Source organism: Engystomops pustulosus, chromosome 1 (genome assembly GCF_040894005.1).
Source record: "Engystomops pustulosus chromosome 1, aEngPut4.maternal, whole genome shotgun sequence".
Taxonomy (NCBI): Eukaryota; Metazoa; Chordata; class Amphibia; order Anura; family Leptodactylidae; genus Engystomops; species Engystomops pustulosus.
Genome location: NC_092411.1, coordinates 6,487,839 through 6,505,557, shown reverse-complemented (window position 1 = coordinate 6,505,557; position 17,719 = coordinate 6,487,839). Strand labels below are relative to the sequence as shown.

At 39.1% G+C, this 17,719-nt stretch overlaps 1 protein-coding gene across 10 annotated transcripts in view; it reads left to right on the top strand.

Moving 5' to 3' along the window:
* The first annotated feature begins 1,677 nt into the window (after positions 1–1,677).
* CELF4 (CUGBP Elav-like family member 4) overlaps positions 1,678–17,719 on the top strand; it is an 893,342-nt gene continuing 877,300 nt past the window's right edge. For 4 of the 10 annotated variants that reach the window (XM_072132844.1, XM_072132847.1, XM_072132842.1 and 1 more), the window contains exon 1: positions 1,683–2,125. In XM_072132844.1, the coding sequence (XP_071988945.1) occupies positions 1,789–2,125 (337 nt within the window). In that variant the 5' untranslated portion in view covers positions 1,683–1,788. Of the gene's footprint in view, positions 2,126–17,719 lie in introns of all 10 variants that reach the window. The other 6 variants (XM_072132843.1, XM_072132841.1, XM_072132848.1 and 3 more) reach the window with 4 other exon arrangements.

Sequence of the window (17,719 nt, the reverse complement as noted above, 5' to 3'; positions counted from 1 at the left end):
ATTTAAGATCATCTCCTCCTGTACATCACATCAGATCACCCTCCTCCTATATACATCATATAAGATCCCCTCCTCCTATATACACCATATAAGATCCCCTCCTCCTATATACATCATATACGATCCTCTCCTCCTATATACATCATATAATATCCACTCCTCCTATGTACATCATATAAGATCTTCTCCTCCTATATACATCATATAAGATCCCTCTTCTCCTATATACATCATATAAGATCCCCTCCTCCTATATACACTATATACAATACCCTCCTCCTATATACATCACATTATATCGCCCTCTCCTTGTATACACATCATATTGGCTCGCCCTCCGCCTTCCTCCTGCACAGCAGCCGTAGATAGTAGCGTAACCCTTTCCCCTCCACATCTCAGCTCACACAATGATTCCCCATGATTCCTCCGGCTCCTGAGCTCTTCCTCCCTTTCTCAAATCCCGGCCCCATTCCCTTTCACAATCATCTATTAATCCTTTCATCTCCGAGCCGGAGCCTCTTCTCTCCTGTCACCTGTGGTTCAATTAACCCTTCCAGCCCTACACTCATTTCCTTCCCTGGCCGCTGCTTAACCCATTCCTCTCCTGCCCTGCATCTGTCGCTTCCCAGCACTTAACCCTTCCCCTCCTGCCTGCTTCTCATTGCCGTCCCAACAATATATTTCTCCTTTCTTTGGTTCATTTTTCTAACCATAGATTAACTATTTACACCCTGGATCATAAAGTCTACACTCATTGTATAGGACGTCTTGCACACAGTTCCCACCATTGTGTCCCCCATCCAGTTACCTCCTAATAAAACCTCTGTTCACATTTATTAAAAATGCTTATATAATAGTTATTTAATTTCATCTAAAGAACCTTCTCTCCATCGATAACACTTAACCCCCCCCCCCCCCCCCCAATTGGCTTTGGCTCCCCCTTCCCAGATTTACTAGTAGCTATAGGGTTAAAAAGAGACACACATACACCCTATCTTTACTACATCCCTCCCTGATAAATATATACATTGTATATGTAGGATTCTACAAATGGAGCAGAGCTGAATTACACATCCATAGGCGGAAACCATCGACATCTATCATCTGTGTAATATGTAGAATATCCAAATAGAGAACCAAGGACTGTGACAATAGCAACACAAAACACACAAACACACAAATCAGATCTACCACTTTATAGACGACACAGAACATCATAGAGGTCTGATGAATACTTAGAGTGTCTAAGCGTCCTTTTCCAGCCCTTGGCTGAGCTCGGTTGTTCGGGCAGGATAGCCGAGAAGGAGAAAAAAAAAAATCACGCTTAGACTCCGGCTTCTTTTTATTTTAAGAAGAAGAAGATGGAAAAAAAAAATGGTAGATAGAAATCTCCACGAGCTGCGCTGATCAATGCTCAAAAGGATTCATAATAATTTTGCGGAAAAAAAAAATTGGAAAAAATAAGAGAGGAGGCTCGGAGAGAATCGTGCAGTAAAATGTAGGGTTGCTTGGCCCCCTGCTCACTGGGCACAATGGAGATTGACTAGCTTATATTTCTAAGTAGGGGCTGCTTGGAAGGTACCACTGAGCCCGGGCTGACAGCCTCTCTCTGCTGTGTGCCGAAGAGAAAGAACACACACAAACCCCACACCCACCCCCCCTCAGTCTGCCGGGGAGTTGAGCCGGCCCTGCCTGTTTAAACGGAAAGGACACAGATCCTGTCTGTTCAATGTATAAAAAAAAATCCCGATCAGAGCAGGGAGAGAGAGGGGGAGACAGAGAGTGTGTATGTGTGCGAGAGAGAGAACCACCGTGTTACAGAGAGAAAAGCCAACAGGATCCTCTATGTATATAAAGATGGCCACGTTAGCTAACGGACAAGCAGACAATAGCAGCCTGAACAGCAATCACAGCAACCCAAACACCAACGGGCACATGAACGGATTAAACCACAGTCCCGGGAGCACTTCCACCATCCCTATGAAGGATCATGATGCCATCAAGCTCTTCATTGGGCAGATCCCCCGCAATCTGGACGAGAAGGACCTGAAGCCTCTGTTTGAGGAGTTCGGCAAGATCTACGAGCTGACAGTGCTGAAGGACAGGTTCACTGGAATGCACAAAGGTCAGCTGCCTGCTTAACTTTTCTGCCGGCGCATGTGGGGAGGGCAGGCTGGGATGGGGGGCTTTGCAGTTTAGGCACCGTAGTAGTGGGAGAAGAGCTGTCCACTCAACTGTCTGCTGCTTATCCCTTTAACTTTGTGACTGCACATCTGGGTAAAGGATAGGAGGGAAAGGAGCTGTCCATTCAGCCTAATCCTGAACTGAGGGAAAGGAGCTGTCCATTCAGCCTAGTCCTGAACTGAGGGAAAGGAGCTGTCCATTCAGCCTAGTCCTGAACTGAGGGAAAGGAGCTGACCATTCAACCTAGTCCTGAACTGAGGGAAAGTGACTATTCTCTCAGCCTAGTCCTGAACTGAGGGAAGGGAGCTGTCCACTCAGCCTAGTCCTGAACAGAGGGAAAGGAACTGTGCATCCACCCTGGTGCTGAACTGAGGAAAGGGAGCTATACACCCAGCCTAGTCCTGAACTGAGGGAAATGAGCTATACACCCAGCCTAGTCCTGAACTGAGGGAAAGGAGCTATACACCCAGCCTAGTCCTGAACTGAGGGAAAGGAGCTATACACCCAGCCTAGTCCTGAACTGAGGGAAAGGAGCTATACACCCAGCCTGGTGCTGAACTGAGGGAAAGGAGCTATACACCCAGCCTAGTCTTGAACTGAGGGAAGGGAGCTATACACCCAGCCTGGTGCTGAACTGAGGGAAGGGAGCTGTCCAGTCAGCCCAGTGCTGAAGCAAGGAAAAGAGGCTCTCCGGATGGATGGGCAGCCTTTAAATCCTCTTTATACTTTGTGACTGCACATCTGGAAACAGCTATAGATGGAACAGATCCGTCCATAGAGCCGCTATGTAATGACAGGCTTAAATCTCTCTTCGTTATACTCAGTGACTGCACATCTGGGGAAGGGATAGAAGGAGAGCGAGGGCGGCTGTCCGTGATGTTGGAACAGATTTGACAATATTAAATCAGCTTTCACTTTGTCGTTACACATGTGCTTATCGGGTAAAATGGTCTGGGATTACATTTTTTTTTAGAAATGCCTTTGACTTTGCATGCTCGAAGAAAGAAATATGGGAGATGTATTAGGAGAGTAGGAATTGAATTAACTATGGCATCCTATACTGAGCCATGTAGTGCACTAGTAATCCATGCTTAGGTGACAGAGGGAGAGCTGTCCGCTGACCTGCAGCTGAACTGAATGCTCTTACAGCCCCTCTAGCTCAGGCATAGCCACTTCAGGAGCTGTCTACTGAAACAGTGCTGAACCGGCTCCTTTAACTTTGTGCTGCACATCTGGCAACCAGAGTGAGAGGGAAGTGAAGAGCGAGAACAAGGCTTCCTAACACCTCCCAGACACAAGAATAGACCTTTCTATAAATCCCTTGCACAACACTATAGATAAAGGAGGCTTTGAGTGGAGCATATACATGGGTATCATGCTTCATTGTTTCTGTGCCAAGGCCCCTATAGATGTAAATTTTGCTAATATGCACTAAGCACTAAAAGAAAATTCAATTTAGAGGTTGGTTTTGTCATCGGTTCCTGGACCCCCAGTGTCCATTTGCAATGAGGTTAAAAAAAATGGTAATTCCACTGATCTGATTTATGCTGGAAGCCTTTATATAAGGAATGATGGTAAGGATAATGTCATATGTGGAGGAGAAGTCTGTGTGCTATAAAGAGCAGTAAAAGCTTCCCTGTATTCCTCCACCATGTGGCAATTGTTACCTACCGCTTGGCAGTCTATGAGAGCGATATACCTTACCATCTATTCAATGGAAAATAATCATGAAACGGGCCAAAAATCAAATAATGGAGCGAAAAACCCTTTAGATTGATATTTGATAGAACACAGTGGGTTTTACCCAGATGAGAAAGTCAACTACTGCGACTTAACGCTGTCTCCAAGATGAATTGTCATGTAGATCTATTACAGCAGCATTAGCATTTGAGCCTGTAGACCGGCCCACGCTCAATCATCAAAAGACAATACTTTACCGAACTGAACATGGACAAATATCTTGCAATTAAAACCTCTCGGGGCAGTCGGACATTTTAGAAAAAAAAAAATTATCGAATGAATAAAACCTCTTCTTCTTCAGATTTAGAAAAAATTTGTATCGTCCGCTCTCCTAAAATATTCTGCGCCGATGAGTTGGCTGGATACATTTAATAGATTTTTTTTTAAATGCCGGTAGGCTCTGGGAGACTATCTAAACAGCCATTGGATGATAAAGCCTGCAGCTAACTGAAATAGAATGTGGCCCTATCGAAGGGTTAACTTTGCCAGAGTTTTACACATTGTAGCCCTTGGTCCTCCTTGGGATGTCATGGTATAAGTGAAACTATGCCCGATCCCTTATCCAGAGCTTTATCCAAGGGCTTTGCCTAGATTGGAAACAGTTCAAACTCTTATTACTCATTCCGGGGTGTATCTGATTTATTAGCTAATCCTGATAAAAATGTGCCTCTGGCAAGCAGAAAAAATTACTCGCTTGCCCTTGGTGATTAATTGTTGCGAGGTCTAAGCATGACAACTGTGTGAAGAATGAGATTTGTGTTTGGCTTCCAGTCTTTTTTTTTTTTGACCGGCTACATACAGTAGGAAAAAAAGTATCTACTCACTGGTCTATTTGACTCCATGGGTGAGACGCTCTTGGCGACATCTTTCACCTCCCTCGATTTTCTTTGTGTATCAAACCTCTTAAAATAGAATCTTTCAACTTCCTCGGGTTGAGGGCTTAAAGGCATTTCATCTCATCGGATGTATTCATGGGGAAGGCTATATATTTAATGCTGTTCAATATTGATTCATCGCCTGCTAATTAGCTGGTGATATATTCTTGAGGAGCCACCTCGGAAACAGAACATGCTCGAAATCCACCAATTAATACAGGCGTAGAGTGCATCAAAGAGTTGAGGAAGTTGAGGTTATTTATTATCTGTGACAATAGAGGGAGCTTTAAATAGGGATTAACTACACACTACCCTATAGAGGAAAGGAACATTATTCGAAACCTATGCAGATCGTTGACTATGAGCGAGGACAACGTTAGGACATCGTATTCGAAGACATTTCTAAAAAGAGTTCAATTAAACTGGGAAATATTAATTTATGGACTACCGGAAAATACATTGTCGATGATGAGTGTTGGGCGATGGGTCTTCCACATCCTTACGTTGATGCAATTAAAGATTAATTACATGTAATTTTTTTAATTAGAGTTGACCTGTTCAGCCATGAGAAGGTTCTTCCCACAATACTGAAGTTTGCCCTTTATCACCCAGTCCCCGTCTGTGGTTTGTTTTCTATTCCCCCCCGATGATAAATAGGCAATGACCCACCCACAGATACAGTAAGCTAATGATAGCTAAACCACTGGACGATTCATTCATAACTTCACGCTTGTGTGATACGTCTCTCTCTCTCCTCGTGTGCTTAGAAACTGACTTCTGAGAGACCTAAATGTTACTGCTCTCTGGGCAGCCATATACCAATGCATTATCCTTAAAGTTATTCAAAAGGCAATTTAAAATGGTATTTAGTATAATAATTTTCAATTATAGTAATCTAAATATAGGACCTTCACAATAGGCAGAGTCAGGTTTTATTGCCGATACGTGCTTTAAAGCCCGGCCTGTAATGTATAACAATCACCAGATCCAGCAGACATCTGCCATAGTCATCTCCTATCCTGTCAGTTTAACTGTTCTGGGGAGAGAAATTTATAAAATATAGCTTTTATTATTCACATATTAAAAATACAACTCTCCAAAAAGGCGTGATTCTGTGTATAAATAAGGTAAGGCATCACACACAGTCGCCAAAATTAAAAAGGACAATACCAACTCAGAGTATAGGGTTAACTGAGTGGTCAGCAGGTGGGTGCATCCTCAAGGTCCGAAGATGCTCTTATTGCCCCATATTGTATTGTATTTACATAGGGCAATTAGGGTAATAATTCCCAGTCTGCAATAGGTCCTAATGTGCTACGTGTACTGGTGTCCTAGCTTCTCATCTCTCTACCTCTACGCGTTTCGCCCCCTGATTGTGGGGCTCGTCAGGAGACACTTAGAGGATGAGGTACATAGAGTGAGGAATTGTACCCTCAATTATAGTAGGACATACAAAGACACACAAACAAAGAGAAAAACGCTGGCGTCCTGATGGTGGGCGCCAGCGTGTAATAGTCGTAGCCGACACCAGTACACGTAGCACATTAGGACCTATTGCAGACTGGGAATTATTACCCTAATTGCCCTATGTAAATACAATACAATATGGGGCAATAAGAGCATCTTCGGACCTTGAGGATGCACCCACCTGCTGACCACTCAGTTAACCCTATACTCTGAGTTGGTATTGTCCTTTTTAATTTTGGCGACTGTGTGTGATGCCTTACCTTATTTATACACAGAATCACGCCTTTTTGGAGAGTTGTATTTTTAATATGTGAATAATAAAAGCTATATTTTATAAATTTCTCTCCCCAATGATACCTGCGATTCTCTTCTAAATTTTGTATCTTTGGGCTATATCCAATTTAGCTCCTCAGTGAATTCAGTTTAACTGTTCTGAATCGGCATGTACAACTTGTAACTCCGTGGCACAAAATTGTAGACTTTCCAGTCTTATCACGTGCTGTAGTCACAGGAAACACGGGTCAGTCTCCTTTTTGAAGTTCCACGGATATTCCATTGAATATAAAAAAAACTAAGAAACAGGACTGACTTCCTTATTTCTCAAAAAAAATACACATTCATCAGTCTTTCCACCCCAACCCCCCCGAAAAATAGTTTACACGGCTCACTCTTGACTTGCCGACATCCTAAAGTGCCCCAAAATTGGTCAATTTGTGACCAATATTTAAGAATACTGAATGGCAACGTTGCCGTCCTCGGGGGAACGTGGTTCCTTACCTTGTGCAACCTTGAGTGAAATTCGGAAGCTAAAAAGTTGAGCTTTGACAGTCCTACCTTGATTCTGACAGAACTACAAAGGGATGAGGTCAGACTAATGCAACGCTGGGAGAGATTGTAATAGAACAAAGGAAGGGAAGGCAAAGGCACAGAGTAGACTTGAAGAGAAGGGCATTTATGAGATGTGGTGAGCATCAAAGCATTACGTGACGTCACGGTGGAGATGGTTTTGAGGTCAATTCTCATCTCATTTACAAATATTTCCAAATCGGGTCATGAATTATGACTCGGTGGATTAAGATGGAAAGGTGCCCAGACAAAAATATCTCGACCCATGCCATGTATGTTTGAGCTAAAAGAAAATTTTTGGGACTTCCACTTAAGAGCTCTTGAATACTATCTATTAAGGACTGCCACTCCGTCCACTGTACCTATATTTTAGAATTTTTTAAAACAATGTTTCTACTTGAATTATCAGGCCTTAATATTCTATATTATTTAGTTAAATTGACTTCCTCTCAACGACTCTCAATTTACCCTAATAAAAATGTAAAAGTTAGTTATATGGTCATAGGGAAGGGGCACCCAAAAGGTTGGGGGGGGGGGTAAGTATTTTTCATAAGGAATTAAACTTGTAGAACATTTTCAATGACCTTTATCCCGACAGACTGGTTTGGACATATGACAATGCAATTTTGTAACATGTCATTTTAATGATTGGTCATTCTGGTAAAGGTTGGATGGAATTTCAAAAAGGTTTAGAACATCAATGTAAATAAAAGTCTTAAATTATACAAAAAAAAACAAGTAAATAATCTTAGGGTAAATCAAAGCTATTTTTATCATGACGTCATTCTATTTCTATTTTATTTATTATTTTATTTTAACTCTACCGGTATTTAACGGGTGCGGTGGTGCAATTATTGTTTTCATTTGACATATTTCGGTAAAACTTAGAACCATTTTGTAATCTGAGCTATTTTGGTTGAATGTAATGGGCTGGGAAGCTGCTGCTTCCACCACAGGGTGGCATTTTGTTGGAAAAATGCTGTCAGATTGCAAAGATTCTGTAGAGACGGTATCTGTATCGACGTGAAATACATTCTACGATTCTTGGCATGAATGAATGGCTTTTGGGATTTTTTTTTTTTAATATAAAAAAATTGCTTTGTAAGGATTGAATTTTTTGGAAAGCTAATTGAATGAGATTGCATCATGCATGATGTAAGATGCCAGAGGGTTGTATTTACTTATATCACAGCCCTAAAAAAAAGTTGTATCCAGTCTTTATCAATAAGTGAAAAAATTAACCTGTGATGTATGTTACATTTTTTTTTTTTTGGCGAAATGGGTGTCTTCCTATTTTATCCTTTTTTTAAGACCTCACTAGAATTTTTTTTTTTATTTAAAGAAAAAAAAACACATTTTAATTAGACAAAAATTTACCGAATTTCCCAAAAAATAAAAATAAAATAAATAATAGTTAATAAAAAAATTAATTAAAAATGTATATATATTTGTTACAGTTTAAGTATTATTTTATATTATTCTGATTATTATTAAGTCTTTAACTATAATAAAAGATTTTTGGTATGCCGGATTTAAATTTTTTTTTTTTTTTTGGCTCGGAGCTGCTCCTTACTCCAATCATTTCCAATACAGGGGGGGTTCAAAAAGAATTGCTCACGTAACTGAAAGATGCAGTGTAGCATCTGTGTAAGGTGCACATCCCTCATACCTTTCCCCCCCTGCTAAATGAAGCTTGTCGAAAGATATATTGCATTCCGTAAAGTTTTTTTTTTTTTTTTTTGGAGCCCCCAATCCGAGATGCTGTGCTTGGCAAAGTGATAAATTCTAAAGGGGTCACAGCTTCATGTTAACAATAGCGAAAAATGAAGGTTACCAGACTAAGGATGCTTCAAGGTTAGGAAATTTCATACAACTGGAATGGCAAGGAACGCTTAATAATAAGTATATCAATACTACTCTAAGTGTCATGACAGCCACGCGGTGCGCATGGAGCATCAGTCCCACCGACACTTCATACTACACATCTACATTATTTATGGCGTCAATACACCCCTTAATCAATACAGGCCAAGAGGACATCACACTGTGGCTAAAGTTTCATGAGTTGACATGCAAAAAAATTTTTTTTTCCGACAAAAAGCAATTACATTTAGTTAATCCCAAGCCTGGTGCTCTAGTGCCAAGACTAGACTATAGTAGGTAGAAAAAACATTGAATTAAAAGGCCTAGTTATTAAAATGCAGAATCCTGACACCTACAGGTAAGACTAAAAATTCAATATCCATCATTGACAGCACCTAAAACAATAAAAAAAGTCAAGTAAAAAAATAAAAATAAAAATCACAATCCAAAAATAAATAATTTTTCAAATTAATAATTAAAAAAATTAAAAGTTTTATATGTATTTTTTTATCATTCATTTATTTTTACATGAATTTTTATTTGCCCAAATGTCTTTAAAGACACATTATCAGAGAGAGTTTAACTTTTTCCGTTACATTTTTTAAATTGTTTTCAGGTCCCAAATTAGGGGTCGGGGACGGGTTGTAAGTCTATCCCTTACTTATCCCTGCAAAACTGTTCATAAAGCTGAGTTAAAAAAAAAATAAAAATAAAAAGTTTTAGCATAAAGGTCACTTTATTAGGCACCCGGTGATGCTATAGGACAGTTATTTAGAAATAAGTTATTTTGCTCCTTGACATACCGTATATACTCGAGTATAAGCCGACTGAAGTATAAGCCGAGGCCCCTAATTTTACCAGAAAAACCTGGTAAAACCTATATTTTTTTTAGTCGAGTATTTTGTGCTGAAAAACTAAGCTTATACTCGAGTATATATGGTACTCACAATTTGCATGGTATATTTTACCCCTTAAACAGGACATTGCTTAAAGGAACTTTTTAAAAAATTACAATAAAAAAAAATCTACTTGAAATGACTGGACTAAAAATAATTTTTTAAAAAAATGAAAAATTTTTTTTAATGACATTAAAACTTTCTGCATTAACTTTCCCTGCTTGTGTATGACAATGTTATAATGTGAGCCCTAACAAGGGCAGCGACAATAATCTGTGTACAGCGGTATGGAACATGTACAGTAAGTGCTATAATAATCACAATAATAAATAATAAAAAATAGTAAAAAATACAAATGGCAGCCTTCATGGTTTTTGATTCTTTTTTTTTGACCTAAGATCCTCATTGGAGATAAGATCTTGTGGCATCAAAGCGTTTGTGCTAAATCGTCTATGACATCTATAACACAGGTTTCTTTAAAACACCTTGTATATTAAATAAATTGAGATTTTTTAATTATTTTTTTTTTTGCTGCTTATCGTAAACCGCCTTTTTGGTTGAGATTTATGACGGTAACATCTTATTGGTTAGGGGTCGCTTTGCTTAAAATGTTTGCTTTTTTTTATTCTAACCTTTGCCTGATCTAGTAGAATAGTGAGTGACACCGATACACACGCAAATATACATTAAGGAATTTTTTTTGCCTCTTTTATCCCAAGTACAGCTTAGGATTGTCACTGGCATGTCAGACATGGCTTGGAGAACAGGTGGCTCCATTTTTTTTTTTTTCTCCAGTGAAATTTAAAGCTTTTTTTTTCAGTGTTTCTGTTTTGCATCTATTGAACGTGTCGGCAAAGTAGGAATTAAAGTGAAAGTACCATATATACTCGAGTATAAGCCTAGTTTTTCAGCACAAAAAAATGTGCTGAAAACCCAAACTCGGCTTATACTCGAGTAAATATAATATAGGTTTTAATAGGGATTTGTGGTAAAATTAGGGGCCTCAGCTTATACTTGAGTCGGCTTATACTTGAGTATATATGGGTAATTGGCAAAAATACATGTTAAAGAAAAATCTTTGGCTCCGTCCATTAAAATTCAGATATTGTTGGGAGACGGCTTTGGATTGGACAGTTAAAAATACATAAAAATTTTAGAAGGCAGCAAATAGTAACACACATGAGGGGAAACATCTGTGGGAGTGACAAGGTTTAATAAGTCTGTAAAATTTTTGCTTTTTTTATTTTTGTATATTTTATATATTTTTATGTTGAGTCCATGGGACATACAAGGTTTACTACAAATAGTATGTTTTTAATTTTTTTTTCTTTCAAATATATTAAAGGAAATACATGGATAAATAGATAGAAAGGTGCAAAATAGATAGATATGAGGTAGATAGAGTTAACCCCCACACAGCATGTCTCCCATTGCCCTGTACCCTATGTTTTACTTGTTCCCCCACAATTCTATATTCTTTAAATGCTTTGGCAATGTTATCTTGTATTTAGTCTTGTCAATAAAGCTTTTTGAATTGAATTTAAATAGAAGATAGATAGATAGATAGATAGATAGATAGATAGGGGATAGATAGGAGATAGATAGATAGATAGATAGATAGGAGATAGATAGATAGATAGATAGATAGGAGATAGATAGATAGATAGGAGATAGATAGATAGGAGATAGATAGATAGATAGATAGATAGATATGAGATAGATAGATAGATAGGAGATAGATAGATAGGAGATAGATAGATAGGAGATAGATAGATAGATAGATAGATAGATAGATAGATAGATAGATAGATAGATAGATAGATAGATAGATAGGAGATAGATAGATAGATAGATAGATAGGAGATAGATAGATAGATAGGAGATAGATAGATAGATAGATAGATAGATAGATAGATAGGAGATAGATAGATAGATAGATAGATAGATAGATAGATAGATAGATAGGAGATATGAGATAGATAGGAGATAGATAGATAGATAGATAGATAGATAGATAGATAGATAGATAGATAGATATGAGATAGATAGATAGATAGATAGATAGATAGATAGATAGATAAATAGATAGGAGATATGAGATAGATAGATAGATAGATAGATAGATAGATAGGAGATAGATAGATAGATAGATAGATAAATAGATAGATAGGAGATAGATAAATAGATATGAGATAGATAGATAGGAGATAGATAGATAGATAGATAGATAGGAGATAGATAGATAGATAGATAGATAGATAGATAGATAGATAGGAGATAGATAGATAAATAGATAGATAGATAGATAGGAGATAGATAGATAGGAGATAGATAGATAGATAGATAGATAGATAGATAGATAGATGGTAGGAGATAGATAGATAGATAGATAGGAGATAGATAGATGGATATGAGATAGATAGATAGGAGATAGATAGATAGAGATAGATAGACAGATAGATAGATAGATAGATAGATAGATAGGAGATAGATAGATGATAGATAGATAGATAGATAGATAGATAGATAGATAGATAGATAGAGATAGATAGATAGATAGATAGGAGATAGATAGATAGATAGATAGATAGATAGATAGATAGATAGATAGATAGATAGATAGATAGATAGATAGATAGATAGATAGATAGATAGATAGATAGATAGATAGATAGATAGATAGATAGATAGATAGATAGATATAGATAGATAGATAGATAGATAGATAGATAGATAGATAGATAGATATAGATAGATAGATAGATAGATAGATAGATAGATAGATATAGATAGATAGATAGATAGATAGATAGATAGATAGATAGATAGATAGATATAGATAGATAGATAGATAGATAGATAGATAGATATAGATAGATAGATAGATAGATAGATAGATAGATAGATAGATAGATAGATAGATAGATAGATAGATAGATAGATAGATAGATAGATATAGATAGATAGATAGATAGATAGATAGATAGATAGATAGATAGATAGATAGATAGATATAGATAGATAGATAGATAGATAGATAGATAGATAGATAGATATAGATAGATAGATAGATAGATAGATAGATATAGATAGCTGTGCATGCTTTATATTTAAGAATATCATATTTTCATATCATAAGAAATTTAAGATTCAAAAAGATTCAAACTGCCCCCAAAATTTTTTATAAATATGGTAGCCAAGAGTTAGAATGGATTTGATGTCATTGAATGACATCACTGTATATTTCGTCTCTCTGTACATCTCTGTGTCTCTTGCTTTACTCTGTGTCCGATTAAGACAAGTTAACTGACTTTCAATACGGCAGGGCTGGATTTCACATGCAACTTTTTGGAGTCTTTGTTTGACCCTAGAAGCCTTCCCCAAATTACACGACCTACTGTACATTGTAGCTCTGCTTAGGAGACTCAGTTGGGCCACATCTGTACGTTATATGATATTTACTATACTATAGACCTACAGAGGCTTGTGGAGTATCTCTGAGTCTTTTTAAACTCCTTTTAAAACCTAAAAAAGTCTGTAAAAAATAATTTTAGGGATTTTGGTTACAAAGATGACCCACAGCACTGAATTGGCAAAGCGAAACTTTAATTTTAACTCTGTGATACGCATTGCTCCATTCTTCTCTGCATGGTTGTTTTTTACCCAATGGGTATATACATTACCCACATATACTCATCGTGTGGATGTAGCAATGTTGGATACATTGGGGCACATTTACTTACCCGTCCTGACGCAATCACCTAAAGTGCATTGTCCGACTCCAATGTGCCGCGATTCACTAAGATTGTGCGCCCGATATCCTGCATGTGTCACTTCCCCGCTCAGGTCCCTGGAGTTCACCTTCTTCTTCCTGGTGCATGTAAGTGCATTGTCCGTGTATAATGCGCTGTGCGGGGAGTCACCAAGATCCTGCGCCCGATATCCTGCATGTGTCGCTTCCCCACTCAGGTCCCTGGAGTTCACCTTCTTCTTCCTGGTGCATGTAAGTGCATTGTCCATGTATAATGCGCTGTGCGGGGAGTCACTAAGATCCTGCGGCCGATATCCTGCATGTGTCGCTTCCCCGCTCAGGTCCCCGGAGTTCACCTTCTTCTTCCTGGTGCATGTAAGTGCATTGTCCGTGTATAATGCGCTGTGCGGGGAGTCACTAAGATCCTGCGCCCGATATCCTGCATGTGTCACTTCCCCACTCAGGTCTCTGGAGTTCACCTTCTTCTTCCTGGTGCATGTAAGTGCATTGTCCTTGTATAATGCGCTGTGCGGGGAGTCACTAAGATCCTGCGCCCGATATCCTGCATGTGTCGCTTCCCCGCTCAGGTCCCTGGAGTTCACCTTCTTCTTCCTGGTGCATGTAAGTGCATTGTCCGTGTATAATGCGCTGTGCGGGGAGTCACTAAGATCATGCGCCCGATATCCTGCATGTGTCGCTTCCCCGCTCAGGTCCACCGGAGTTCACCTTCTTCTTCCTGAAGTGCTTGGGCTTGCTACACAATATGAAAGTTAAATTCCACGCTCAGTCTGAATCAGTCGGATCGCCCCAATCAGAAAAAAATAAAGTTAGATGTAACTGTTTGCTATCTCATTGGCCAACAAGTTAAAGGGGTGTCTGGTGGTTGCCAAACATGGCCGCCTTCTTCAAAAAACTACTCCACACCTGATCATGGTCAGTGCCAGTACTTCAGCTGTAATGTATATTAATGAGTGAAGATTATCTACAATAAAATGCACTAAATGTGGTCAAGTGTGTCGCTGTTTTTGAAGGAAGCAGCCATGTTTTTAGACTTTCGGACAACCCCTTTATACTTGGCTGCCTTTGTATCTATTTTATTCTTTTTCACCTATAAGATCCTCTATAAATCCAAAGCCACGTCATATTTTAATGATTCCTCCATTCCATGATTAAAACCAAAAACCCATTTTTCCTGGAGATGTATTAGGCCAATGATATTCTTTTCGACACACAATCTCGGAGAGATGGGCCCTCGTCAGCCAAGTAGCTTATTTTTCCATAGGTCTTCACTGAGTTGAGGTTTGCCATTTCTGCAAGTGGCTTTCAAGTTCGTAGAGTAATTCAAAGCCAATGTAATGTCTCACTAGCTCCATAGAGATGACTGAAAATGACACGTATGTAGCGGAATAATCAACGTCCTCCGCGACACACACAAAGGGAACACAAAGGAAGAAGAGAACAAACCAGGCTTTATTAAGTCGCCTTTTATCTCTTTCTCACTCGGTCGGTTCCTTTGAACAAAGCCATGTTGGAGACCTGGATGAGGCCTAGCCCATCAGGCGCTGGAGACTGAACCACAGACTCAGCGCCAAGGATCTTTCTCCTGTAATTCAATGCGGGTAATTTCCCCCTTACGTTGGATTTCGAGAGGTGACGGCAAAGAGAACAAAGTATAGAGTTGACTTTACGAGAGGCTGGAGGAAAGTCTACAGATGTATCCATCATTATTGAAGATTGGCCCCACCATATGTCATAGGATGTGCATTGCACCAGATGGATGAGCGGGAGAGAGGGAACGAGTGGGCGAAACGCGTATTAAGATGGCGAGAGAAGCAAAAGTACAATAAAGCAGATGGCATTAATCTCTTCCAATATAATGAACTGTTAAGTGATATCTACATTACTACAGGGAGTAAAAAGAAAAGTGGATGTTTGGGTCTTGATCTAACTTGTTATCAATGTAGAAGACAATAACATTTATTTCATTCTCAGACATTTTAATATATATTTATATTTTTAATTTATTCCTGAACATAAATTATAATTTGTATTGATAATTAGCCATGTGTGGAGCTATAAAGATTTGTGTTCACCGAGTTCAGCCGAAACTGAATCTGAAAGTTTGGTTTGGGTTCGTATTTGGGTACCGGAACCCGAAAGCTTGTCTGTATTGCTATATAAATGCCAGTGTGGACACTTTCCCTAGGAATGACGCTGACTTTTTTGAGAGCGATAATCCTAGACACAAGGCGTGGGTGCACACGCCCCCAGAATTTAAATGCCAATAGTGGCATTTAAATGGTTGACACCAGCAATCGGTGCCGTTACTGATCACAGTTGTTACCAACCAGGATAAGTCAGAACTCCGAACCTGAACTTCTGGAAGTCCTGTTTTGGGGATCCGAACCTGCAATGTTTAGTGCAGAACCGGGCATTGCCGATTTGGGTTCATTCCACCATGATCTTAATGCTTATTTCTCTAAATATCTACAAGTACAAGTAGATATTTTGTGAAGAACCATGAGGTACTGTCCTGTTCTGGTGGGCGCTGCTGCACTCAGTGAATGGATCGGACTCTTGTATCCATAAAATATTCTTAATAAAAAGGTAAAACGCAATGCGTTTCGGCTCCGGGCTGGAGCCTTTGTCAGGTGAAAAATTGCATACAATAAAAAGGAATTGTATGTAATTTTTCACCTGACGAAGGCTCCAGCCCGGAGCCGAAACGCGTTGCATTTTACCTTTCTACTTGAAATATTTTATGGATACAATAGTCCGATCCATTCACTGAGTGCAGTAGCGCCCACCAGAACAGGACAGTACCTGATGGATCTTCACTACACCGCCAAGTCCGTCACCGCTAGATACTCGGACCGGAATCCCGTCGGCAGCAGCTCCTCTCCTCTAATTTACTTATGACATGCTCTATTTCCTACTGGACAAGGTGAGAGTCACTCTTTCATATATATCTCCCTCCCAGTAGATTGCACTTGAGTCTCTTGCACTTTTATCTCCTCTCTCCTACTGGCATTGTTGGTGCACACCCGTAGATCTCCACATTAACGCACCCAACGTTAGCCCTTTGTAAGTAGATATTTTGTACTTTATCCTCATTGTTCTGAGTTGTTACATATAGAAAAATCTGAAGACATTGTTAATTTCAGTCACGTGAATTGTGTTTTTTTTTAAATGTAGTAGTTGACCAAGAAAAATGGCGGCACGGTGCAGGAGATGGGATGACTCCACACTGGGGAAAAGGTGTGGCCTTTAGGAACCAATTAACATTGATGGATTCTGTAACAATAGGGGTGATTGTTCCTTTCCTTCCCATAGAGAAGGTCGTCTCTTATCTCCTGGAATTCCATGGTGACCACAGAGAGGCCACCATGAACGATGGATGCTGCCCATCCAAGCTTCCTCTTCTTCAGTGTGTAGGAGATATTATACCAATAAGATTTAAGAAATTTGATGCTCAGTATTTGCAATCCCCAAAATACACTAGAATTCAATACTCCCCCCCAAAAAAAATTCAAAGATTTTTTCCAGGTTGTAATAAAGATTTACCATTTACTGTAAGATCTGTATTTTCATGCCAAGAAAATGAAGAGTTCTACAGAGAAGAGAAGTATAAAGTATCTGTAGATCTCCGGTGGGGGATCTGAGTCTCCCCACAATACACAGTTTTTAAGGGCGCTCCAAAAAAGTACAACCTCACCTCCATTGTTCTGGTCCATACTTGTAGTAGTGATTGTTTTTAGGGTTATTAATGAGGAGATAGAAACTGCGCAGGATCTGTTAAAGTCCCAATAATTCCTTTATTCCATACAACTGCGATGTTTCAATTGTAAACTGATATATATGAAACATTTATCATGGTTTTTTGTTCGAAACGTTGCACTTGGATGGAATAAAGGCTCCTAGAGATTATAACGGATCCTGTGCTGCAGTTTCTATCTTCTTATTATATGTATACTGGACCCTGGATCGGGGTCTCCCTCCACATTTGTTTCCTTGGGTAATGCTGTCTTAACTTCATTTTACTACTGTATCTAGTATTGTACATCAGAATAGCTTTGGCTTAGAGCTGTAATGCCAGC